Source organism: Talpa europaea (genome assembly GCF_964194135.1).
Source record: "Talpa europaea genome assembly, chromosome: 12".
Lineage (NCBI taxonomy): Eukaryota > Metazoa > Chordata > Mammalia > Eulipotyphla > Talpidae > Talpa > Talpa europaea.
This window is the reverse complement of record NC_140079.1, coordinates 59773455-59799785: the sequence shown is the minus strand read 5'-3', so window position 1 is coordinate 59799785 and position 26331 is coordinate 59773455. Positions and strand designations below refer to the sequence as shown.

Below are 26331 nucleotides of genomic sequence, written 5' to 3'. Positions count from 1 at the left end.
GTTGGTGAAAATGTCACCACAGGCTCACAAGCTTAACCCCCTATAACCTCTCAGGGCAGTGATTCAGTACCTACTGAATTCAGTTTCACAGTTGTTTTATGAAATATAACTACTGTAAGTAACCAGAGGCCACTGTACATACGTATAGTTTCCTACAAGAAGAATAGTTTTCATTGCATAACTCACTATTTTTAAATCATTATATTAATCTTATTGAAACCTTGATTTGTACCTTTTATGTATTTATATTCCATAAATGGCACAAGCTTTCAATAGATTAATAATAATTTTTTAATTATTTCAATTAAAAATTTTAAATAATGACATAGATATTCAAATGAGTAAACATAATTTATATTTATGAGTTTTAAAATAAATAATATTTATCAATTGCATCCTTTTATTTATAACTTAGGAATATAATATTACCAGTATTTTTTAATTTAAGAGGTAGCCCTCTTAGATTTAGTTTTCCCCATTAACTGGTCTGTTAAATTTTGTGATTTTCTTTCCTTTACATCCATTTACCAAGGCTGTCTTTCTGATTAGTTTATGAGCATTTATTGAAAATTTTTTTTTTTGCCATCAAGTTTCTTTTTTTTTTAGATTTATTTATTTATACAAGCACTGGCTACAGTCATAAGCGCAGTAGGGTTAGAGAATTCACCAGAGCCAAAGTGGGGAACAGAACAGGCAAACTGACAAAAAACACTGCTGAGAGGAGCAGCGGGTGAGACAGGAGAGGTCTGTCACACCATGTGGGACCCTCGAAGGCTGCTGGGATTGAACCAGTGTTGCGGAGGCTGCGGGCAGCTTCGCAGCCCAGTGCTCGACCGCTGCACCACCAGGGGAGGCCCACTTATTGAATATGTAACAAAAAGAAAATTATCTTTTTCATCAGGTTTTATGGTTGTTTACCTGAACTCTGCCATATATCTCAACAACTTTTAATATCCAGAGATCATATAGTGACAATAGCTAAGATATTGAACTCTGGAGCTGGGCTTCACAGTTGAATTCTACTCTATTGCTTACTAATGAGGTGTCCTTGAACAATTTATTTAAAATCTCTGTGCCTTGGTTTTTTCTTCTGTAAAATGGGGATATTAATAGTACTTACCTCAAAGGGGTATAAAAATTATATCTACATAAATACCTGAAAAATGAGTAGCAATTATTAATAAATAAATGTTAGTGGCTGTTTAACAGATAAATTAATATGGATGGATTCTTTGCAAAGCCACATATATGCTTAGTTGCTATTTAAAGTAATCTTTTCTTTAACTTTTACTCTAATTTTTTTAGATAACCGTGTGTTACTCTGTGACCTCATTTCATTTATTGTGATATTACCTGAAAATAGTCTTTCCTTGGTATCTCTTCTTGTCTCCCAGGTGGTGTAAGAATGAATTTCTTTTTAGTTTGTAGATAATTTTGTACCACTTAATTTATACTTGTTTTTTTTTACCCTGACATACTCATTTAAAGGCTACTGGTGCCAAGAACAAAAATCCAAAGACTGATTTGTTTGTTTGTTCTTTTTGACCTCATGTTGGCAGAAGCCCATTGTAGGTGAGAGATGAAACACTTTGGCTGCCTAATCAGCGGGAACTTACTTTATATAAATCTCCAAGAAACTAAATGGAGATCTGTTTTAGAAGTTTGATACTTTCTCGTATATCTACATAGCAGCCTCTCTATCTTGTTAGAGACATTTTCTGATTTCCTTGTCATTCTTCCTGTGAATTTGAGCTTCTCTCATCTTTTTAAGCATGCTAGTCTATGTATGTTGTCCATTCCTAGGAAAAAAGAGAAATTCCATATATCCTGTACTGACCTAGTGAAGGTTTATGTGTGAGAGTGGGGGAGAAAGAAGGCTGTATATAAATCTTTAGACATTGTAGAGCTGAAAGACTAAAGCTTTTCTTAATGATTTTAAGGTCATTTAAGAACAATGGTGGTTATTGTGTGTTCTGTATTGTAAAAGAAAGACCCTCTACCCTGTGGAAAACTACTTTCAAAGTTACATCCCTATCAATGGATAACAATTTTTCTTTTTTTAAATTATTAAACTTACTTATTTACATATGCATTTTTTATATCTTGTCATTTTGTAAACAGTTATTTTCAAAGCAAAAAATAGACAAGTATTTTCCATATTTATTTTACTAAGCACTTACATTATATGTAAATATATAAATGTTAGCACCAACAAGATTAACCCTTACCAGATGTCAGTGTTTCCATGTCTAAGTTTTAGCTTCTTGTGAGCATGTTAATATATTACACAAAGAAATTAGAAGTCCTCTTTCCCTAAACCAGAAGTCATGGATTGAAAAAGATTCAGCTACCTTTGATCAGGTTGTCATTTCTCTTAAAGATAACAGAGTTCATCCTTCATCTATGTTGAACCCCAAGGCAAATCAGAAAGTAGGCCCTCTCATCTTCCACGAGCATAAGCATGTAAATGTCTTAAGAATATTCTGCAGAGTAAGTCTAAGTGACAGTCTTAGTCTGTTCAGGCAGTTGTAACAAAAATACCAGCCATTGGGTGGGTTAGACAGCAAAACATTTATTTCTCACAGTTCTGGAGGCTGAGAAGTCCAAAATCAAGATGCTAATACATCTGTGTCTGGTGAGGACTTACTTCCTGGTTCACAGGTAGCCATATTCTTGCTCTTTCCTTGCTTTTTCCTCCCATGAAAGAGGCACGACAACTCTTTAGGGTCCCCTTTATAAAGACACCAGTCTCATTCCTGAGAGCTCTAACCTCATGCCTAATCACCTCCCAATTGCCCCACTTCCAAAGACTATCACATTGGAGTTTGGTTTCAATATATGAACTTTGGGGTGACACATATAATCTGTCTATAATAGTGCTATAATAAAGTTTTTAAAGGTAAAGTCTCTATATTCACACATACTTGAGTTGAAATACTGTCTCTATTTCTTACTAGCTATGTGACCTTGCCAAAGATAATTATTTTCTCTAAACTTACTTTCCTTGTCTCCTAGGTTTTGTGAGTATTAATTGAGAACATGGAAAGTCACTCAGCACAGTGTCTAGCATATAATCAATCAGTCAAGCTCTCTCATGCCTTTGTACATCCCCTTCCCTTACAGCATGCCTGAAAAATCTATGTCATTCCTGCAAGAATTTCTAAGTTTGCTGCAATTCTGAACACATCCACTTTAAGAGTAAAGCTACATTACCTTGTCTGAGATGTCTTCCTTGCCTTTTTAACTCTGCTGCCAGCATTGTGACCTGATTACCTACCCTTTTTCTCTGAACTTCCACATATCCATCAGTACTTCCCTCACTATATGTCGTTTTATTGTTATGCTGAAGTCTTCTACTGTACTCTGAACTGAGGTGCATGGACTATGCCTTTTCATCTTGATATATACCTCACTAAGCACAGTGTTTGATACATACCAGGTCATACAAGTTAATCCCTGCCCCTGCCCCCAGAAGTAATCTCTGTTTTGATTTTAACTTTATTAGTTTGTGTTGCTGAGAAATGTTTCATTGTTCAGATATATCTTTTTTTATTTAATCAGTCTCCTAATAAAGGATTTCTGAGCTGCTTCCAGTTTGGGACTGTTATAAATTGAGCTGTTAGGAATATATCTCAAACTGTCTGTCTTTCCTATGTACATTTGCATTCATTTCTCTTGGGCAAATACATAAATATGAAATTGCTGGATCACAGGGTAGGTATATATTTATTTTATAGGCTACAGCCAATCACTTCACAAAGTAGTTTCACTATATTAACATTCCTACCAACAATGTTTGAGAATCCCAAGGACATTAACATTTGGTATTATCAGTCTTTTTATTTTAGCTTCAGATGCCTATGTGGGAATATTCCCATGGTGCCTTAATTTCATTTTAATTTAATGACAAATGATGTTGAACATTTGGCTATGTTTTTATTAGCCAAGCATAGACTTTCTTTCTGAAATGTCTTTTCTGATTTCCTGTCCATTTTAAAATTGAAGTGTTTGACATTGACATGTAGGAGTTGTTTATGTATTTTGATACAGCATCTTTTCCAGAGATGTTTGCAATTATTTTCCCAGTCTGTGGTTTACCTATTTTATTAATAGTGTCTTTGTATCAGTGCAGTTTTTTAATTTTGATGATGTCTACTATATCAGTTTGTTCTTTAATACTTAGTGCTTCTGTGTTCTGGCTAAGAAATCTTTACCTTCACCAAGAGACGAGATAATTTCATTGAGTAGTTTTATGTTTTTAATTTATATTTAAGGATTATGATGCTTCTGGAATAAATTTTTTGCATATGGATTGAGATAGGGATCAAATTTAATTACTCTCTCATATAGAGATCCAGTTGAGTACATGTGTTTACTAATTTTCATATTTATGCATGCATGTATGTATGTGTATATATGTGTGTGTGTATAAAAACGTGTGTCTATATATGTAAATTTCACTTTCCCTATTGTATTACCATTGTAACTTTGTTAAAATGAAATGATTGTATAAGTATGGCTTTGTTGATAAACTTTTCATTTTGTTCTAGTCATTATTTGTCTATCTTTATAGCAGCATTTTACTTTCTTAAATACTGTGGTTTTACAGTAGTTACAATAGGGGATTCTCTACTTTACTTTTTTCCCCCAGAATTTCTGCTCATACTTTCTGTTATGGTCACCCCAATTTGTTCTCTGGCTATTCAGTTAATGAGACTATAGTTTTATAGTCATGCAGTCATGCAGTGCAGCTTCCAGCAAAAGTTAAAACGAGTGGGAATTTTACCCAGTGTCATACCTTCTTCCAGATTTATTCTCTAATGTGCCCTGAAACCCTCAAAATAATGTCTACTTTTGTTTAGCCCTTCAGTGCCTTTAGGTAGTTGTTTTATATATTTCTCCAGATCCAGGTTTTTTTTTTTTGTTACCAGAGGAAAGGTTGGTCCAGTTTCAGAGTGTTACCCAGATGGTTTTTCCTAAGTCCAATCAAGCAGGCATCTGGCCAGAAAAGCAATTAAAGTAGAGCTGGGGAAAGGTATGAAATAAAGAGAGGCATGTTTGAATAGAGAGAAGATTGAGACTAAAGCTAAACAGTGTTTGGAAGAACTCCAAAAGAAAGAACTTGCTGTTACAAACAATAAATCTGAAGAAGAAGAAATCAAAAAAACCATCCCTTTTATTATTGAAACAAAAAAAATCAAATATTTGGGAATAAATCTAACAAAAGAGGTAAAGGACCTATACAAAGAAAACTATAAAACACTGTTAAAAGAAATAGAAGAAGACACAAAGAAATGGAAAGACATCCCCTGCTCATGGATTGGGAGAATAAACATTATTAAAATGGCCATCCTACCAAAAGCAATATAAAGATTCAATGCTATTCCAATCAAAATTTCAATGTCATTCTTCAAAGAAATAGAACAATTATTGATGAAATTCATATGGAATCACAAAAAACCCCGAATAGCCAAAGCTCTCCTGAAAAAAAAAGAAGGGAATGGAGGCATCACACTCCCAGACTTCAAACTCTACTACAAAGCCATAATCATCAAAACTGCATGGTATTGGAACAAGAACAGACATACAGACCAATGGAATCTAATAGAAAATCCACAAATAAAACCACAGATTTATGGTCAACTAATCTTTGACAAAGGAGCAAAGACTATGCATTGGAGCAAAGAAAGTTTGTTCAATAAATGGTGCTGGGAAAACTGGGTCGCTACATGCAAAAGAATGAAGCTTGACCACTACCTCACACCATATACAAAAATCAACTCAAAATGGATTAAAGAACTAGACATAAGACCTGAAACCATAAAATACATAGAAGGAAATATAGGCGAAACACTACGTGATTTGCATATCAAAGACATCTTTACAGACACATCACCCAAAGCAGTGATAGTGAAGGCAAAGATCAACAGCTGGGACTACATCAAATTAAAGAGCTTCTGCACAGCAAAAGAGACAATAACAAAAACAAAGAGAAACCCCACCAACTGGGAGAAAATTTTTGCACACAACACTAATGATAAAGGACTGATCACAAAAATCTGCAAAGAGCTGATGAGACTCAATAACAACAAAGAAAATAATCCAGTCAAAAAATGGACAGAGGAACTAAAAAGAAACTTCTCTGAAGAGGAAATGCGAATGGCCAACAGGCATATGAAAAAATGTTCAACATCACTTGCAATCAGGGAAATGCAAATCAAAACTACCATGAGATACCATCTTACACCAGTGAGAATGGCACATATTAAAAAAACTAGCAACAACAAATGTTGGCGAGGTTGTGGAGAAAAAGGAACTCTTCTGCACTGTTGGTGGGAGTGCAAACTGGTCCAACCACTATGGAGAGCCGTGTGGAGATTTCTGGACCTACTAAACATAGAGCTTCCACAGGATCCAGCAATTCCACTCCTAGGTATTTACCCAAAGAACACAGAAACATCAATTCCAAAGAACACCTGCACCCCTATGTTTATAGCAGCACTGTTTACAATAGCTAAGCTTTGGAAACAGCCCAAATGCCCAAAAATAGATGACTGGATCAAGAAGATGTGGTACATATATACCATGGAATATTACTCAGCATTCAAAAAAGATAAACACATGCAATTTGCAGCAACATGGATGACGCTGGAAGGGATCATGCTCAGTGAAATAAGCCAAAAAGAAAAAGAAAAATACCGGATGGTCTCACTCATAGCAGGGATCTAGAAAACTTAAATAAGGGACCAGGAAAATGAATAACTATAAGAAAGTGAAAATCAAAATCAACAAAAACTATGAACCAGAGACACTTTTTGGGGGCTGGGGGGCGGGAGGGGAGGGATTGGGTTCAGAATGGGGGGATTGCAATTGTATGGGGAATATAAAAATAAAATTTATTAATTAAAAAAAAAAGAAAGAACTTGCTGTTACACTGTATTTTTCAAATTGTAATCAGAATCCATTAGTGGATAGTAAAAATCAGCTTTGTAGGTTGCCTCTGAAAAGTCACTTTTGCTGCTGACCTTACTCCCAAACATAGAACAAGTAGAAAGATCAATGCATTCCTGATTTTCACTTTTATCCTTAACTCTGTAATTAGAGACTCATCTGTAGAGTCAGTGACTTCATACTTTTCGTTTTGATGTATCATGTTCCTACGTTTTCTGCTGGACTTCTCTTGTAACATAAGCAAGCATATTAATAGCACAATTCTCAGTAAGTGTTAAAATATGTTTATATAAAGATAGATCAAACATTTGGCAATATGACTAACTTTTTGGAGATTCACAGTTTTAAGAAATCCTCAACCTAGACGTATTTCGCAGGGAAAGGTAGAATCTGGAGAGAATTTATTTATTATTCATGTAGCATGTTCTCTCATAAGCAAATTCAAGAGTTCCTTGATCATACAAGAGGAAGTTACAAGCACCATCAAGAATGCTTCAAATAGGGATGGTATTAGAACCCTTTCCTTTCTTCTCCCTTCTCTGTTCAGTCTCTGTTCTCCAGATCTGTAGTCCTTCATGAAGTACACTGCTGAGGGGAGCAGAGGGCGAGTCAGGAGAGGTCTGCTGTACCATGTGGGTTGCTCCCTAGATGGTCAGGAATTGAACTCATGCTGCAGTGGCTGCGGATTGCTTCATAGGTTGTGTCTTAACCCTTGCGCCACCAGGGGGGCCCTGTAGTCCTTCTTTCAATCTCTAGTACACATATGTGAACACACATACAACATACAAATACTTTCATGAGCTCTGAATAAAAGTACAAAAGAAATATAACTATAAATTAAAGAAAATTAAATAAGTAAAGGGATGCTAAGCCATCTTTCAATTTTTTTTTTTTTAATTAGGGAGAGTTCTAGAAACTGGTGATAATGAAGAAAAGTTACTTTCAGATTCATTAGGTAATGATTCCATGATCTAATTTTTCTCTCATTAGAAGAGAGTGTGATAATATCATCATCAGTAGAAGAAGATTGAAAGAGAACAATAGTACCTCAAAAGGCACTATTAAGAAAATGAAAAGTCAGGCCACAGACTGGGAGAAAATATTGGCAATACACATACTACAAGAATTATAAGAAGAATGTATGAAGAACTATCGATCGACAACAATTAACTACCCAATTCAAGAAATGGCAGAAAACTTGAAGAGACAGTCACAAATCTATCAGTTGCCTATAAGCACATAATGATGTGCTCTACATCATTACCCTTCAGGGAAATGCAAGTCAAAACCACAGAAATGAATAAAAGGAAAAAGATTGGCAATACCAAGTAGTGACAAGTAAAGTTAAGTAAAGTAGTGAGTACACTTAGACTTTGCTGGGGTCAGTCCAATAATTAATTGTACAAGTACTTTGGAACAACAGTTTGTCAATTTCTTAAAAAGTTAGACATATATTTGCCATTTGAATCTTGAAACTCCATTCCTAAGTATTTACCCAAGAAATGCAAACCTATATCCACAAACATGCTTCTGTATATGTAACAGCTTTATTCATACTAGTCAAAAACTGGAAAAAGACAAATGTTCATCAACAGGAAAATGGATAAATTGTGGTATTTCATACAGTAGAATACTACCTATCAATTAAAAGGAATGAAGCTATCTCAGATATGTTATGCTAGTAAAATAAAACAGACATGAAAGAGTATATATGAAACGGTATAATTTATATGAAATATCTTTTAAATGCAATCTAATAATATATTGTGATAAAAGTCAGATAAGTGGTTTTCTGAGGTGGAGTTGTTTGACTGCAAGGAAGAATGAGGGATTTTATGAAATGATGGAAATATTTTGTAATGATAGAGTTACATACTAAAGGAACTAAGTTTTTAAAATGTGTGCATGTCATTGAATAAAACTACATTTCAATGAAGTTTGCTTTTTTTTTAAAAAAGTAAAAAATGTTCTAGATCCTATACTCTAACAAGCTTTGTTTATGGGAGATAGCATACTTATTCTCCCTATGGCCACCTCATTATTGTGGCTAACCCTTACCCTGGAAAGAGACAACTTTTATACCCATAAAATCAAAATGTGTTATATTACTACATTAAATAGAAATCATTTCACTAAAATGCAGCACAATATAGATGGAGACACATGGAGTGGAATATATGTCCAGAACTCAAACATCTCATTTGGAATATTTGCCTTTTAAAAAGAAATTTTGTATTCAGTATCTACAAAGAACTCATAGTCAACAAAAATTAAACAAATAACCCAATTAAAAATTGGGCAGAGGAGGTAAATAAACACCTCTTCAAAGAAGACATACAGATGGCCAAAAGATGCAGGACAAAATACTTATTATGATTTATCATCAGGAAAATGCAAATCAAAATCACATCGTATCTGTAAGAATGATCCATGTAAAAAAAGACCAGAAAAACAAGTGCTGGCAAGGATGTAGAAAAAAAAGGAACTGTAATGTACTGTTGGTGGGAATGTAGAGTGGTTCAACCCTAATGGAAAACAATAGGGAGATTTCTTAAAATGTTAAAAACAGATCTACCATAGGACCTGGCATTCCACTCTTAGGTATATACCCAAAGAATGCAAAGCACTAATTTAAAAGGATATGTGCATTCCTATGTTAATTGCAGCCCTATTTACAATAGCCAAGTTAGAGAAACAACCTTAGTGCCCAAGGACAGAGGAATGGATTAGAAAAAAAAGGAATACGACTTAACTATAAAAAAAGAAGATGAACTCATGCCATTTGCAACAAAATGGATGGAGCTGGAGGGGATAATGCTCAATGAAATAAGTTAGAAGGGGAAAGACAAATACTGGATGCTTTTACATTTATGTGGACTATAGAGAAAACAAAGGATTCAATAAAACCAAACCAATAACAAACTCTAGAAAACTGACTGTGGAATGGAGGCTATAGGAGGGGACAGTGGGGAAAGAGGCATAACACAGTACACAGTTGAGAACCAAAGGTGCCTGTGGTATGGTTGACATACATTTGAGTAGGAGTGATCTTATGCCTCTGAATTACCTACAGTTGTATAAACCAATGATACTGCCATTAAAAAAAAAAAAAAAGGAGGAGCATCTGAATGATTTTTTTACTTAATTAAAATTTATTGATTTGCCATTCATTTACAAAAATCACATGATTTGAGGAATACAAATTCACACCTCAACATGTGCATTTGCTTCACTCATCCTCCACCAAAGCTTCCAGTGCTGATACACTATTATATCACCCAATCTGCAAAACTACTTGTGTCCCTCAAAATCTAAAATGTTTACTATTTAGACTTCTCCAGAAAATGTTAGCTACTTCCTGTGTTTTCTCTTTGATCAACACACTCTTCCTACTGTAATTGAGTACAGTTCCTAAAAGATTATACAAGGTATCTTTTTGAAAAATAATAATCTCAACAGTTTGACATACTAGTTAGTGTATATTAACCATGCAGTCTTACTTCCTTACTTCTGAAGACTAAGGTGAACAGCTGCTTCCCAAGGAATGTTGTATTTCCTGTGACTGGGCCTCTTTGGCTATCTGCTGCTGGCCTGGTGAGAATGATGTTAAAGATGGTAAAAAGTCAGAACACCCAAGACATTGGGTGCGTCTGTGGCAAGAGGTGCTCTTTTAGCCATTTTTCAGAAATGCAAGACACTGCTAAATGTTTCTGGCTTACTGCTGTAGTGTATATAGGAGAAGTCATTTTTACCCTTCAACCTTTTATAAATTGAAAACTGCTGGAGATTATAGATGGTAATTTTTTGTCTTATATTAGGATATCTGCAGTATACTTTCAACAGCACTACAATTTACCAGTATAGTACATCGGAAATCCCGCTTCAACTGTAGAACCTTCCTTCCCTCTTTTACCCCTTGTTCTTGCTTCTCCTATGATAGTTCACCTGAGCACAAACCAAAATAGATCTTTTAAAATTAAGTTAGGTGCTCTGAGCCCCCACCTTCCTTTTCTTCCCCCAAAAATTCTGAAGATGAAGATAATGGGACATATACAATTGCTTTGAGAAACATGCAACCTCTTTGGGGTATATTGTGTTGATGGTGCACATATTCAAGTTGAAGAATTCCTGAAATTGTGGTGGATAGCTGGGGATGCGAAAAAGCCTGATGTGAGCTAACACTTAAGTTAAAATCTGAATGCTTACAATATTTCTTTTTCTTCATCTTTTATCTAGGCATATTCCGTCTATGATAAAGATATTGGGTACTGTCAAGGGCAGTCTTTTCTTGCTGCTGTATTGCTGCTGCATGTAAGTAATTTTCCATATAATAAATGGCAGGATGCTGCCAAGTTTACTTAACCTTCTACTTGGTTTTGTTTTGTCTTATTTTCCATTTATCTGATGGAGATTGCACATGACATATCTTTTTAAAAATGTACCTTTCATGATAAATAAGAGATCTGATGTCAAGAATAGGACAGTTTCTCAGTAGAATTAATTTTTCTTGCTAGAATTGAATGAATTGCTTATTATGGAGTGATATTTAGCTAAAACTCTCTAGAATTAAAGAAGTTTTTTTTTTTAAAGATTTATTTATTTATGCATACAAGAGCTGGGGTACAAGCCAGAGATGCACGGGAGTGAGAGGATTCACCAGAGACAGAGTGGGGAACAGAACAGGCAGACTGACTGAAGTACACTGCTGAGGGGAGCAACAGGCAAGTCAGGAGAGGTCTGCTTCAACATGTGGGTTTTTCCCTAGACGGCTGGTATTCAAACTCGTGCTGCAGAGGCTGCAGATTGCTTCATAGTGCGGTGCTTAACCCCTTGCGCCACCAGGGAAGCCCTAGAATTAAAGAAGTTGATGTAACTGTCTAAATATGCAGGACCAGGGCCATTATGAAGGAATATATCTAGGAAGTCTTTAACTTTTCTGTGATTTGTTTTCCTGTTAGTTACCTTCATTTAACAGAAATTATTGAGCATCAGTTTTCAGTACTGGACTAGGAAGTGGGATTACTAATAGGAATAATTTATCATTTATGTTCTCAAAGGTCTCAGTATCTGGGATAGAGCACAAATAATGTTGGCAAATACTTATTCTTTTTATGTCTTTATTGACTTTTATGATGTTTTCTTAAAAGAACTTACAGTATGCTAAGTGAAAACAGTACATAGAGTGAGATACAGAAAGGAAAATTACTCAACCTAGTTCTGTGAGAACATTCAGAAAAGATTTTCTGGAGGTGATTGCTTTGCCAAAACAAATATATGAGGTAGGAGGTTAGCGGGGAAAGGGAGAGAATAGAGATTACTAGACAAAAGGAACAAAATAAGTAAATGCATGGAAACACAGAAGGACATAGAGCATGTAAAGGGAGCAATATGAAATTACAGTTTCTATACATCTGCTATAAGAATTATATGCATATAATGCAGAGGTTTTTAAAAGTGGTCAGATACCAAGTTACGGAGATTTGTAATCATGTCAAGAAAGGGGACTTATGAGGCGCCATTGATCGGTTTGAAGCAAGGGAATGACAGCCAAATGTTGATATAAGTATGTATTCTTATAATTCTCATATAGAGAGTGAAATTGAAGGAAACAAGTAGCAGTAGAGAGACCAGCTAGGAAATGGTAGGTCTAAGACCCAGAGAGGAAGACTCAGAATTAAGTAGCAACCAGGAAGTAAATAGGAGGGTTTAATGAATGGATTGACACAGGAAGGGTCAAAGGTAGCATGTTTAGTTTTCTAGCTTTGATAACTAGGTGAATTCTAGTATTTTGAACTGAGTTAAATATACATCCATTGAAATGGAATGGAGAAAAAATATTTATGAATTTTGATTTGAATTCTCTGAGTTTGAATTCTCTGAGTTTGGGATCTGAGTGACACTATATAGCTACTAGTCAGATATTGAGGGAGAAATGAAAGCTAAAATCAAAAGACTGAATCACATCATCTAAGAAGAATAAATGGAATAGGAATAACAAGATAGAACCCAGAAGTGCCAAATATTTAAAGGGCTGATGAAGAAGAGAATCCTTGAAGAATTTCTGCTTTTTCAGTGGGGAAGAAGCAATGTATAATGCCAAATCCAACAGAGGTCATGCAAATTTAAAACCAAAGCATTTCTTTTAGGTTTGTGTTCTGGAAATGAAGAGCAATGGTAGTAGATTCCTGGGCCTCATTCTGATGACTTGATTCTAATTATCATAATTATTTGCAGTAGTTTTCTTGTGATTATTGATTTCATTTGAGTCTGAAGTTGATTTTTTCTATTGCATTATCATTTGTGACTTTCTTGATTTCCTTGTTAGCCTTCTTTCTTTGGTAGCTCCACAGCCCATCTTCTTGGCATATCTGTTTAAACAAGCAATTCATGGCCACAGATTTTCAAGGGCCCTTGCTACATTACTAAAACCAACTAGTATTTAGAAAGGTCAGGTCCCTACCAAAAGGAGTTCTGGAGCCTATAGGCCAGTGATATGATGTGTTCATCAAGTTCAGAGCATCTTTCTTTTAAAAGGAAACATTATAATCACTGTGATGAGGAGCCATGTGTGGTGAAACTTCCCTTTCCACAAAGTAATCTTTGAGTATACCACAGTTTAACATGTTAGAGCTATAGTTCTGTTTGTAGTTTAGCAATTGAATTTCAATAAGGAAAATGTCACTCTGAGAAACCTGTTCTGAGATTTAACAAAAGTTGAGATAATTGTAAGTTCATATTTATTTGGACATATATCCAGCTATCCCCCCTAAAAAAAGAGCTATTCAAATAACTAGAAAACTCAAATACCAAGAATTTTTTCCATATTATTTATTCTGCTATTTTAAGCATACATGGCAGATCAGTGTTGTAAACTTATTCAGCCAAGTATTTGCCAAGATGGATAGAAATTCAGTCCAGACTCTGATGCTGGAATTGTGCAGTTGTTGCCATAGTTTATAAAAATAATTGGAAATTTAGAAAAAATGCCTTTAGAATCCTTAAGGAAAGATTTACTAATATTCAGCATAGTGTTAATGGAAAACAGAGTATGTTGTAATTTTTAATTGGTAGTAAGCATGATAATTCTCTTAATCAGCATATTACATAACTGACTCATCCAGCCATCAACCAATTTGAATAAGAAAAGTGAAGTATAATTTTTTTCCCATATTTTTGACTACATGGTTTAAACAGGTTAGAAGAATGCAGTGTAGCTTAAACAATTCATCAATTATTATCTCAGCTTCCAAGGAGGTAGGTTATTAGGATCTCACAAACTAATTTTTTATCAGTTTCATAAGCTATTGCTTCTTTTTGCTGCCAGACATCCTTTGGCAGCTCTTTATTAATCATCGTCAGGACTTTCTTCTTTGGGGATGCTGTCTTTTCCTCACCCATGGTCATTTATATTTCACATTCACTGCCTAAGAGGAAAAAAAGACCAAAAATGAAAGTATGTTCAGAAACAAAAGTATTGAATTTTCAAGGTTTTCCAGGTCCGAATAATTTTAAGAAATTATTAGCTTATCCTAGTGCATGGAAATTTCCAGATGCTTTAGTGATAGCATTGCAATATGCAGTAATTTAAGTCATGGAAGAATTGTATTTATCACAGTAAATGTTGTTTTAACTTTTGATGATGTTATAAGAAATTGATCATTTGTAGTTGAATGTTATAGCACAGATTGCTCATAACCATTATAGTATTTAACTGCCTTTGAAGTTAAATATGCTATAATAATCAGTAATATCATTATTAGCCTTTGCTTAACTGGAAGTATAGTAAATAATATCCTATTACATATTTAATTTATTCTAAAAGATCACACAAAATATGTAGATAATTTTAACCTAATATATTTTTCTAATGAGCAGTATAAATTATTTTTTATTGATCATATACATTTTTTAGACCTGTAGGAACTCATGCCTTTTTTGTCAGATAATATTATTATTATATGTATGCTAGTACGTGTGGAAGCTTTCCAAATGCAAAAGGAATATGTTTGGATAATCTACAATGTTTAAAATTACAGATTTTAAAAATTACTATGGGGCCTCCCTGGTGGCCTAGGGTCAAGGCTCATCCCTATCATCTCAGGGCCCACCTCGATGGCCTGAGTTTGATCCTCATCCAGGTTGCTAACCCATATAGCACAGCAGACTTCACCTGTTTCTCCTGCTGTTCTGCTTAGCAGTGTATTTCAGTGGATCTGCCTGTTTTACTGCCCTCTCTGACTCTGGTGAATCCTCTCACTCCCTGCACCTCTGGCCTATACCCCAACTCTTCCATGCAAAATAAATAAATAAAAAAAATAAAAAATGACTACTACTAGGCACAACTCCTTTGGAAAACAGTTTGGTTTTATCTGATAAATATGTACATACTCAGGAGTTGCATCTCTTGATATTCACACCAGTCAAGTTTGTGCACATGTACCCTGAAATCGTGTATTAAAATTTTGCTAGGGTCAGTGTTTATAATAGTCAAATGATTCGTATGTCCACTATTAGAATGTCCCATATTAGAATTGTAATTAGACATTGAAATAGGTATATTGTGGAACTCTGTGAAATGAAAATTTCACACTACCTAGGTTAGTGTGAATAAATCATACAAGTATAATTCTTAGTGAGACAGCTGGTGAAGGATGGAAACTCAATATCTTGTGGTGAGCTTATACTAGTATATACAGATGTTGATTTACAAGGTTGTATACCTGAAATTTATATAATGTTCTAAGCTAGTTTGCTTTAAATAAAGCAAAACATGATTACATTTGGTATGATTCCATTTAATATAAAATTTAGTAACAGATAAAATGGAAAAATATAAATATCAAAAATGAAGTGGTTATTAATAAGGTCAGGATAGTGATTTCTATGAGGGAACATTGAGATTTGTGATTGGCTAGAGACAGAGATTTTTCAAGAGTGGTAACAGTATTTTATTTCTTAACCTAGGCAGTGGTTACATGAATATTTTTATAATTATTTCATCATCAATTATTTATTGAATGTACATTTAACTATGTGTATTCTGTATGTAGTATTTCAAAATAAAATAAGGCTTTAAATTATGAATCTTTTCATGCATCCACCCCAAAAAAGATAGGTTTAGGATGAGATTTGATAACCAATGAACTCAAGATGAGTAGAGCTACTTCTTAGTTTTCCTGAAAATAAAGATTACAGGAGTCCAACGTGACAAGTTAGAGATTTCCTAGTGTCCTTCTATGTATATATAAGTAAAAGTATTTGTGACATTTTGTTATTCAGTATTCTCTCTGCAACTTGTGTCATAACCTTAATTCAGAGTAAAAAAGAATATTTATTGACTCATGTAACTGGGAAGTTGAGGGCAGAGATGAATTTGACATGGCTGGATTTCAGAGTTCATATTCTTACATTGGGAATCTGTATCTGTATCTTTTCTAGTTAAATTTTCTTGCTTTAATTATATGGGCAGGCCACAAAGTAGGCAACATGACTACTGGCTAGACTATCCTTTCAGTTTTATAGCTTCTTTTAAAAGGGGCTTTCTTTTACTATATTTCCTGTATTAAAAAAAAAAAAAATCCTGAATTGGTCTGCCTTGGAAACCTGCCATCCAGGAATCAAATACTAAGGCAAAGAAAGAAGGTAGGGTTTTCTGATTAGCTCAGGTCTACCTTATTGCTGAGCTGACAGTGAACTGAACATTCTTCTTGAACAATGAACTACCTTATTGCCGAGTTAATAGTAAACAACTGAACTGAGCTCTTCTTGAACAATGACATAGTTTTCCTACAGCTAGCAGGTGATAGCTAAGATACGAAACAGGTACTTCACATCATCTTATAGTGATGTCGGCAAGAGTTTTAGTATATTTTAAAATGAGTCTTTATATTCTCATAGCTCTTTTTTCCTTGTAAGAAATTTTTCTGTTCTGGTTATTTCTTGCATCACTGCTTTTAAGCCATTTCCCAACATTCTTCTCCCTGTGTGCTATAAATATACTCAAGACATTTTACATTACAATAATCCTCTCTTGATCCTTCCATTTAGTTACTCTCTCTGCCCTTTCAGGCTGAACTCCTTCAAAAGATAGTAAAAAAGCACAACTATGAATTTGAATTGTTTAAATACCTTTCAAGTTACCTTCAGCAAATTTCCTAACCTCTCTGAGCTTCAGTTTCTTCATTTGTAAAATGCAAATAATATTATCTTCCATGTAGGGTTTTCATGAAAACTGAACAACTTATTTTATGAGTATAAAGAGTCTTATTTTATACCTGGTGTGAAAGACTGCCATCATGAGATTAAATCCAGGCTTTACTTAATGGATATGTAGTAATTGGCAGTCATTTATCTAACTTCACTAGTCTAATATTGAAGCTGTAAAAATACCTACTTTTCCAAATTTTTGTCAGTTTCACATTGAGGTCATGAATGAATATGTCTAATAATGAAAACTGATGCTATTTTTCCTAAAATTAATAATTATATATGCAGCCAATTTTCTCTTGGACACTGATTCTACTAGCTTAAATTAGTCACATGCGGCAAATTAATATGTGGTACAGTAAGTTTCATTGCTTACAAATAGACATTTGATTTAAATGTATTTTAGCGTATATTTGATTTAAAAGGAAAGTGAACAGATGAAAAGTTTTCGTTCTATTTGCTTTTCAATTTGTAAACAGAAAAAATGAAAACTCCGGAGTTTATGATTTTCAAAATAGTCACTAGCATCTGCCTTTGTTATCAGTGGAATGTTCATTGCCTGGAAAAAGATCAGAAAAAGATGAAACACAATTATGTGAAATAGCACATTTAGCTTTATCCTAAATAAGAGGATTGTTTTTGTCAACATATGATTTTACTTCAAAAACCTTCTTGATAGATGTTACTTCTGGTCAGCCTTAAAGACTTTTGTACTGCTTTGTTTTATGGTTCATTGAGGAAAGAAGCAGGGAATTTGGGAGACTGTCTCCATTCTGTGATTATCTTTGATAGTACAGATGGCAGATCATTATCAGTAGCTTTTACCAAACAGTGATAACATTATGCTTGGTTCTGAGATTAGACTTGTGAGGCAGATATTTAGTTTTGTATTTCGTAGTGCCATGGGTGATATTTTAGTACCTTAAATTACAAGATTTTAATGTTGATCTCTTTTCCCCAGTAAAACAACACTGACTCCATGACAAAGCACCTATTCATAACAAAAACAGATATTTTCTATTAGAATCCCACCATGCTCCAAAATGTTAATATGTTCTTTAAAAATATATTGTTCAATGATTGATTTTCATTGTACTTTTTTTTAAAGATTTATTTATTTATGCATACAAGAATTGAGGTATAGGCCAGAGGTGTGGGGGTGAAAGGATTCACCAGAGACAGAGTGGAACAGAACAGGCAGAATGACTGAAATACACTGCGGAGGGGAGCAGTGGGCGAGACAGGAGAGGTCTTCTGTGCCATGTGGGTAGCTCCCTAGCCTTTTCAAAGATAGAACTAATGTTGCAGAGGCTGAAGATAGCTTCACAGTGCTGTGCTTACCCCCCTTGTGCCACCAGAGAGGTCCCATTGTACTTTAAAACAACTGCACATCAATGATAAATTGGAATGTCTGGTCTGATGAGGTATTAATCACTGTAATAAGTTAGTTATTTTAATGCATTTTTTAAAGTAGATAGATGTCACAATGCTGACTAATGGCAGAACTCACTTTTGTAGTAGAATGATGTTTGAAAATACAGCTAAGTAGTAATTTTCATGACTGCATTGTTTTAACTATGTCAGAGATAAACTTCATAACTAGTACAAAATACAGACAACTATAAAATACTTTATGTAAGCCTGCATATTTTCCTATAGATGCCAGAGGAGCAAGCTTTCTGTGTTTTGGTGAAAATCATGCATGACTATGGTTTACGAGCCCTCTACAAAAACAACTTTGAAGATCTTCATTGCAAATTCTATCAGTTGGAGAGATTGATGCAGGTAAATGAAATACAGAACTTCTATCACTTAGAGATTTGTTGAGTTACAGAAAAAAAAATCTAATAAAATTGATAATGGCTTATAAAAGTATAATGAATTCTATAGAAAATGTTAATAGATTTTGTTTCTGACCAATGTCTGCAATGGTCTTAACATCATAAAATATTTATTTAATCATTTGACCTTTGTAAACTTAGTCTTCCATTTTAAATATTCAACCTTAAAACACTTTGAAATTAGTGAGTTAAGTCAATGAAGAGATTACTGGGTATTATTTATAGAATAAATTTATATTTATAGAATATTTATATTCTATAGCTATTTATAGAATAAAAATTGAAGTATTAAGAGTTTTCTCTATGTTAGCACCAGTTCCATATTTATATCCACATGTAAAGAACATTTTGAAGAGATGGAAAAATATTGATAAGCAAATTAAAAACACCTAAAATTTTGTAATGTAGGGACATATCTTAAAACTTTTCCCATATGTTGCCAAGAGTTTTGGGCTTTTCTGAGCACCCCCAAAATATATTGAACTGACATCATAGAACCCAGGTGATGGTGATATTAAGTGGTCTCCAAAGAGAAGATACATTGTTCTAGCTAGTTAGGAGCTACCCCCAAATGGTGGTACTGGGACGTGACCCTGGATGAATGATATTCATTAGACATAGACTGCAGGTTTTCTGTTGGTGTGAGATTTTGCCAAAAACAACGACAGTTAAGAAATGATCTTTGTTATTTGTACATAAGAAGTCTGCCTTCATTTTCCTTGATTTTCTGCCATATCCCCAGTTCTCATCTCCTTTCATCACTTCCATGTAGCCATATACAATGCAATGAATGTCAGAGTGAATTGAAAGTGATCATAGAAAGCTTGTCATAAATCACAGTTGTGGAAGAAAATAAAAGCTTCTTTCATGCTCTTTTCCTTAAATTTTCCACTTTGACTTTTAGGAGCAGTTACCAGATCTGCATACCCATTTTTGTGAGCTGAACCTGGAAGCACATATGTATGCATCCCAGTGGTTTCTCACTCTTTTTACTGCCAAGTTCCCACTCTGCATGGTCTTCCACATCATTGACTTACTGCTTTGCGAGGTAGAGTGCACCCCATCTCTCATTCCTAAGCTGAAACAGAAAATAATTTCTACTTAAAAATGTTTACAGTTTGCTTTGTTTTCTTTTGTTCCCATGACATTAAGTCAAGAATGCTTAAAGTTCTCTTTGAATTTTTAGTAGACTACATTAATTGTAATTTTATTATTTGTGAAAAATGAAAATAATAAGGCATATGAAATTCCTACAAGTAAAATGAGGCAATTAAATTAATAATAAGCTTATATGTGTGTAATAATGCATTGTTAATATGAAGGACCTTTAAAGTTAAATGAACTTAGACTATGATGTTTTAATAGCTATGCATTTATATTCCAAGAGTGAATATCATTGAAATTTGCACAGTAATTAAATCCTCAATTCATAATACTGAGTATTGATGTTTGAAACTCCTGCCAAATGTTGAGAAAAGTGATAAACTAAAACTTCTAAATCATATAATTATATTTGTAGACAATAGCGTGTTTAAAAATTTAGTTTCAGTATTAGCCTCTTTTATTGTTTTTAGTCCCTAAGATAGTTCCATATATTTACTTTACTCTTTTATGGAAAAAAGCATCTTGCAAATCCATACATCATTATACTTCCCATCAAAATGTTTCATGGTTTTAGCGGTGATAGGAAAGATGATGGATGAGGAAAATTTTATTATTTGAAATATAAGTGTATATAAAAATTTTGCTGTCTCAAATTGAAAAACTAGGGAAATCAAAAGTATAAGCCTAATAATCGAGACAGGTTTGTATTGTTTTAATACCTTTTTGCATAAATTTTCCTCTTTCTTAAATAGTCTGTTTCAATCACCCTAAGGAGTTAGAAATTTGAATATCAAAATAAGGTTAAAAAGATAAAGTGTATAAACTGTATAAAGCATAATAGTGTTATTTCTCAGCCTGCTATTGAATATAACAGTACTCATTTATATGCAATCATAGCTGGGATTTGCTCTTCAAAATTCCTAACTGGTAGTTGGACAATACTGGAAGATTGCAGGGCAGTTTGTAAGCATGTAGAATTTTTGAACATTTGTAATGTATTTTGATAAAGGTTTGAGTGCATAGAAATATGACTGCAGACTTGAGGCTACTAGAAGGGGAATATGGGGTAGTGTACAAAGCGGGAGGGGGTGAGGGAGCCTAATGGACTGTGGTAAAAGATTACGGGTGCTTTGGTGGTGGGTGTGGTATAATGTCATATATCAGAAAAGATGTGAGCCGGTTCCCCTATATCATATACAGTGTTGTAAACCAGTGTTACCTCAATTAAAAAAAAAAAAGGATTGAGTGACTTACTGAGGGTCACAGAATAAATTCTCAAATTCTGAATATATAAGCTTGATACACATTAATTTTCTCATTTTACTTACAAGCTAGTTTGTTAAATGCCAATCTAAATTTAACCTAAAGGAAGATCCAGAATTAGGAAGTAAAACCTTCCTAGTCAAAATGTTGCGATCACAGTATACACAAAGCAAATCTAGGTATTTGTACTAAAAACTCTGCTTTGCCTGACTATCCAAATCAGAATGGCAAACAGTTCCTCTGACTCCTCTATTTTATTGTACTACTCTTTAATAGTGAAAACTAAATTCACATTATTGTATTCTATAATTTTAAATCAAAGTAATACCAATAGTTTGTTTTTATAAATATTCATAGGTTTTATTCATTGCACACAGAGCTAAGTTTGGTACTTAATGGCATTCATAAAAATAGGAAGATGGGAGTATGACCTTTGAACAGTTTTTCATTTTATATATATAGTAAGAACTTGCAAATACTTATAATCATTGCTTCATGTTTTTTGCTTAAAGAGGTTATCTAATTTCATACTAGATTGGTTTTGTGTGTTCATTGTAGAAAAAAGAATGACAATATGCTTAATCATACCAGTTAAATGGGATTTCTCAGTCACTTTGAAATGATGTTTTTCTAAAACTCTCACAGTGGTGCCATCCCTGACCTTGGAGCACTGTCTATGTATCTTCTAGAACCTAGATTCACAATTCAGGAAACTTCATCTTGAAGATACTTGAATCTCTAATGTCAGTTACTAAAAAAATCAGCAACATTTATGCTAGGGAGAGAAGTAAATTCATAAGCCTTCTCGTCACTTGTCAACTGTGATTTGTAATCACAATGTTTGAAAGATTTTAATGCTCATTAAGTATAATAAGAGCATCACAGATGCTCTTTTCCCTTCCCTCAAACCTGTTGTGCTCTATAACTGTTTAAGGACGTTGCATAGCTTTCAAAACATGGGGTAGGTTGTAATCAAAGCATCATGGTAACCAGGGAAATAAATAACATCCTTTAACCGAGTTAAAGTAGCTCCTGGAAATACTTCATTGGGAACAATATTGTAACATACTTCAGTATATTTCATTCTTTCCACTAACTCATCTTAGTCAGAGGATTATTTTGCAAAGGAAATTTTTAGATAAACTTTTATATCCTGCCTGTCTGTGTTTTTTCTTGCCCCTTTTCTTCTTGTGGTTAACAAAATATTTATACCAAAGCTATTCTTTCATACGTGATTTAATACTCTAAAATAGAAAAAGGTAACATAGTCTTAACTATGCTCATCCTTAGGTGTTTGTCATACTCTCTATTTTAAGAAGATAATCCAAATCTTGATGACTTTGGATTAATGTTTAGTTATAAATGGAAGGTAAAGAAATCCTTTGATTAAAAACTTGATTTTTCATAGTTCACCATTTTAACAACAACAAAAAAATGTATTGGTCCCCAGAGTGTTTTAGTAACCTTTGACAATGCAGTCTGAATCAAAAACTCATAGTTGTTAATGCTTTCATTTAAATTTATAAAAATTATTGATTGATACTATTGGTTTATAACTTGTATATGATCTAGATGTATAGGATCACACCCTTCAGGTGTCTGTTGCCACACCACACCTACTACCAAGGCACTGAAAGTCCTCCACCATAGTTCATTGTGCTCCCTCCTCACTTTTTTCTTTTCTCCCTTTCTCTCCCCCTCTGGTAACCTCAATTAGTTCAGATTTCTAGAGTTTGTTACTGTTGCTTTTTTTTTTTTTTTAAGATTTATTTATTTATTTATTTATACAAGCACTGGGTACAGTCAGAAGCACAGGAGGGTGAGAGAATTCACCAGAGCCAGAGTGGGGAACAGAACAGGCAGACCAATGAAATACACTGCTGAGGGGAGCAGTGGGCATGGCAGAAGAGGTCTGCCACGCCATGTGGGACCCTCGCCAGCAGCTGGACATCAAACCGGCGCTGCAGAGGCTACGGGCAACTTTACAGCCCAGCGCTCAACTGCTGCGCCACTGGGGAGGCCCACTGGTTTGGTTTTATCTGATTCTTTGTCTAGTTTCTCTATATTCCACGTGTGACACCATCAGGTGTTTGTCTTTCTTTTGCTGATTATTTCACTCAGCATAATCACCTCTAGCTCTATCCATGTTATTGCATGAATAAGAGATTATCATTTTTTATAGCCAAGTAATATTTAAAGATGAAATATATCGTGACTTGGGTTAATGCCCTTATCTAGTGAAGGTGGATAGCACCAGAATTTTAAGCTAAAGTTTGAAAATACATTTTCCTATATTGAGATAAATGGAGCTCTCTTTAGATTGTCATTTAGTCAATAACTTAAATGAAAGTTTGTCAAAATAAAAAAAAAAACAAAACTTGCATGTTTTGGAGAGACTAAGAAAAAAGGCCAAGGTATTAGCAATTAATGTATAAATACCATGCTACTAACAGACCAAAATGAAACATTGCTTTTTAAAGAACTTTTTAATGAAGTATAACAGAATAAAAGAAAAAATGCAAAAAAAAAGTATAAAACCTAGTTTTTCAAGTAGCGAACATACTGATGTATTAAACATCATGATTACAATAAAGTTGAATGTAACTGCATGTCAAAACTAGCTCTCCTTCCCTTCATGTTACCACCCTCTGAAGATCTCACTATCCTGACATTTGATACCATAGATCATAGATTTTGATAGTTTCTGAATTTTATGTAAATGGAATTATGCAATATGAACTCTTTTCATCTAACTTTTTCATTTATCATTATGTTTGTGAGATTTATCCATATAGTTGCATCAAGGTGTTGTTTGTTCTTTGTGTGAATATACTACAATTTATCTGTTCTTCCATTCTGTGGTTTCTGAGCATTTGGGTCATTTCCAAATTAAAGCTATCATAAATAGTATTGCTATGAATATTCTTGAATTTGTCTTTTGGTATGTACTTCTTTGAGTACACATCTAGCAGTGGAATTGCTGGGTGAGGATATGCATGTGTTAGGAGTTAGTAGATACCATCATGTTTCAAAAGTATTTTATTACCTTTTGAATTGTTTTTATTCAGCAAAGTTTCCTTGTGATCAAGGGCAGGTCTTTGCTTTATTTTGTTTTGTTTTTAGAAGACAGACCTTGAATAAGATTAGAGTTCATGAATATGGAACAAAATGAAGCTCACTTGATGACTGAAGTCATTCACTTGATCTCTGGTGTTGTATACAGAGCTGGATCTAGAAGCCAAGGCCCTTCAGTGCTTCTATAGGAGAAATTAAGCTGGAGGGGGAAATCCAGCAAAGTATTCAGTTATGAAGAAGCAATATAGGCACAGTTTAACTTTGAAGTCAAAATAACCCTTCTTGTATCATCCTGTTCATGTTGCTTGGATATAAAATACTTAACACTGAGCCTGCTACATAGTAAATATTCTGTTAATAATATTCTCCATTCTGCTCTATACACATGAGTAGCCAGCCCTTCCAGATACTGCCATTTCTTAAATTAACTATTTGACTTCAGAGATTCTTAAGATAATGTTAGCTAGTTTTTGCTTTTTTATTACCTTTCTTACCATCTTTGTGTCTCCCCCCAGCCCCATGTTGAGATACTTCTTTGCTAAATCTAAAATTTTAGCCATTGACGTTAGTGGAAATTTCTTTCTATTTTCTTTTGGCTAGTGATCCAAGTAGTCCTCCAGAAGTGTTTTTCCCTTCTACCTTCTTTCAAAAGACATAAGGAAACAGCATTTTTTAAGTCTTGACAAGATAACTGACAGTTGGTATTTGAAGTTGACTCTTTTCACATAGTTCAGTTTTTAAAGTATCAAATATATTCCGCTTTATATAGTAACTTGGCATTTTGTAAAATTTAAGGAAGTCATTGACCCTTCAAATTAGAGTATATTTCCTGACTTCTCTTTTCTTTTTAGGATGATGAAAAACATGACAGTACTGTAATATCTGATGCCACCAAGTATAATCCCCCTTTCAAGGCAGTTTTCTAAAACTTTTATCTGAAGAGTATGTTCATTACATAATATTCTCACTCTTTGCTGCCCCCTTTTCCTCCCTCAAACAGTAACACATTGAATTTTTCTTATATAACATTAAATTTGAAGGATACAATATGTTGGTGTATATCACACTATAATGACTTTAGTGACATCAGCTAACTTTTAATCAACTAATATGTTGAATTTAAAATGCCTTTTGAAGGCTAATTATAATAAAGTAAAAATCAAAATCAACAAACAACTATGAACCAGAGACACACTACGGGCGGTGGGGGAGGAATTAGGGTCAAAATAAGGGGAGTGGGAATTGTATGGGGAATATAACCAAGATAAAAATGCATACATTGTGCAAAAATGAAAAATGATGTATAAAATATATAAAATAAAAAAAGACTTTTGATATAAAGAAGATGAAAAACATAAATGCAAATATTTCTGAAAACTTTGAGGAGTAATTGACCATAGAGTTAGAGGGGAAATGTTTGACTGACCAATAAATGCCATATAGGCTACTTTAAAGTTTACTCATCAATAGAAATCTTTAGAAAAAAAGAAAAACCTCTAAAATCTCATATTTGGACCCTAACACTTTCCTACCTATAAGGGTCTTTATGGTTTTCACATTAGCTGTTGTCCAGCTCTTTCTGTGTTTTTATTAATTGTAATGTTCCCAAAAGAGGCAGAAACCTTAAGTTAAAATGACAGAACCATTGTGCTTCCTGCAACTTGCAGAGTAATACTGATTCATTCATTCATTAAACAAGCATTTATTGAACTACTTAGTATTTGGCATCATTTGAGTTTGAGGTTTTTTTATCCTTATGGAAGAGACAGAGAACAGACAGATGACTAAGCAGAATATATAGTATACCAGAGATCACAAGTGCTAATAAAGGAAGGAAAAGAAATGTGGCAGATCTTAATAGGGTCTTTTGACCATTGTAGAAAATTTAGAT

At 33.9% G+C, this 26331-nt stretch overlaps 1 protein-coding gene across 2 annotated transcripts in view; it reads left to right on the top strand.

Moving 5' to 3' along the window:
- The window catches only part of RABGAP1L (RAB GTPase activating protein 1 like), a gene marked incomplete at both ends in the record, with an annotated part of 493888 nt that overhangs the window by 257932 nt on the left and 209625 nt on the right, over positions 1–26331 (top strand). For both annotated transcript variants that reach the window (XM_084251369.1, XM_084251368.1), the window contains 3 exons: positions 11188–11262; positions 18817–18942; positions 19903–20046. In XM_084251369.1, coding sequence (XP_084107495.1) covers positions 11188–11262; positions 18817–18942; positions 19903–20046 — 345 coding nt within the window. The remainder of the gene's footprint in view (positions 1–11187; positions 11263–18816; positions 18943–19902; positions 20047–26331) is intronic.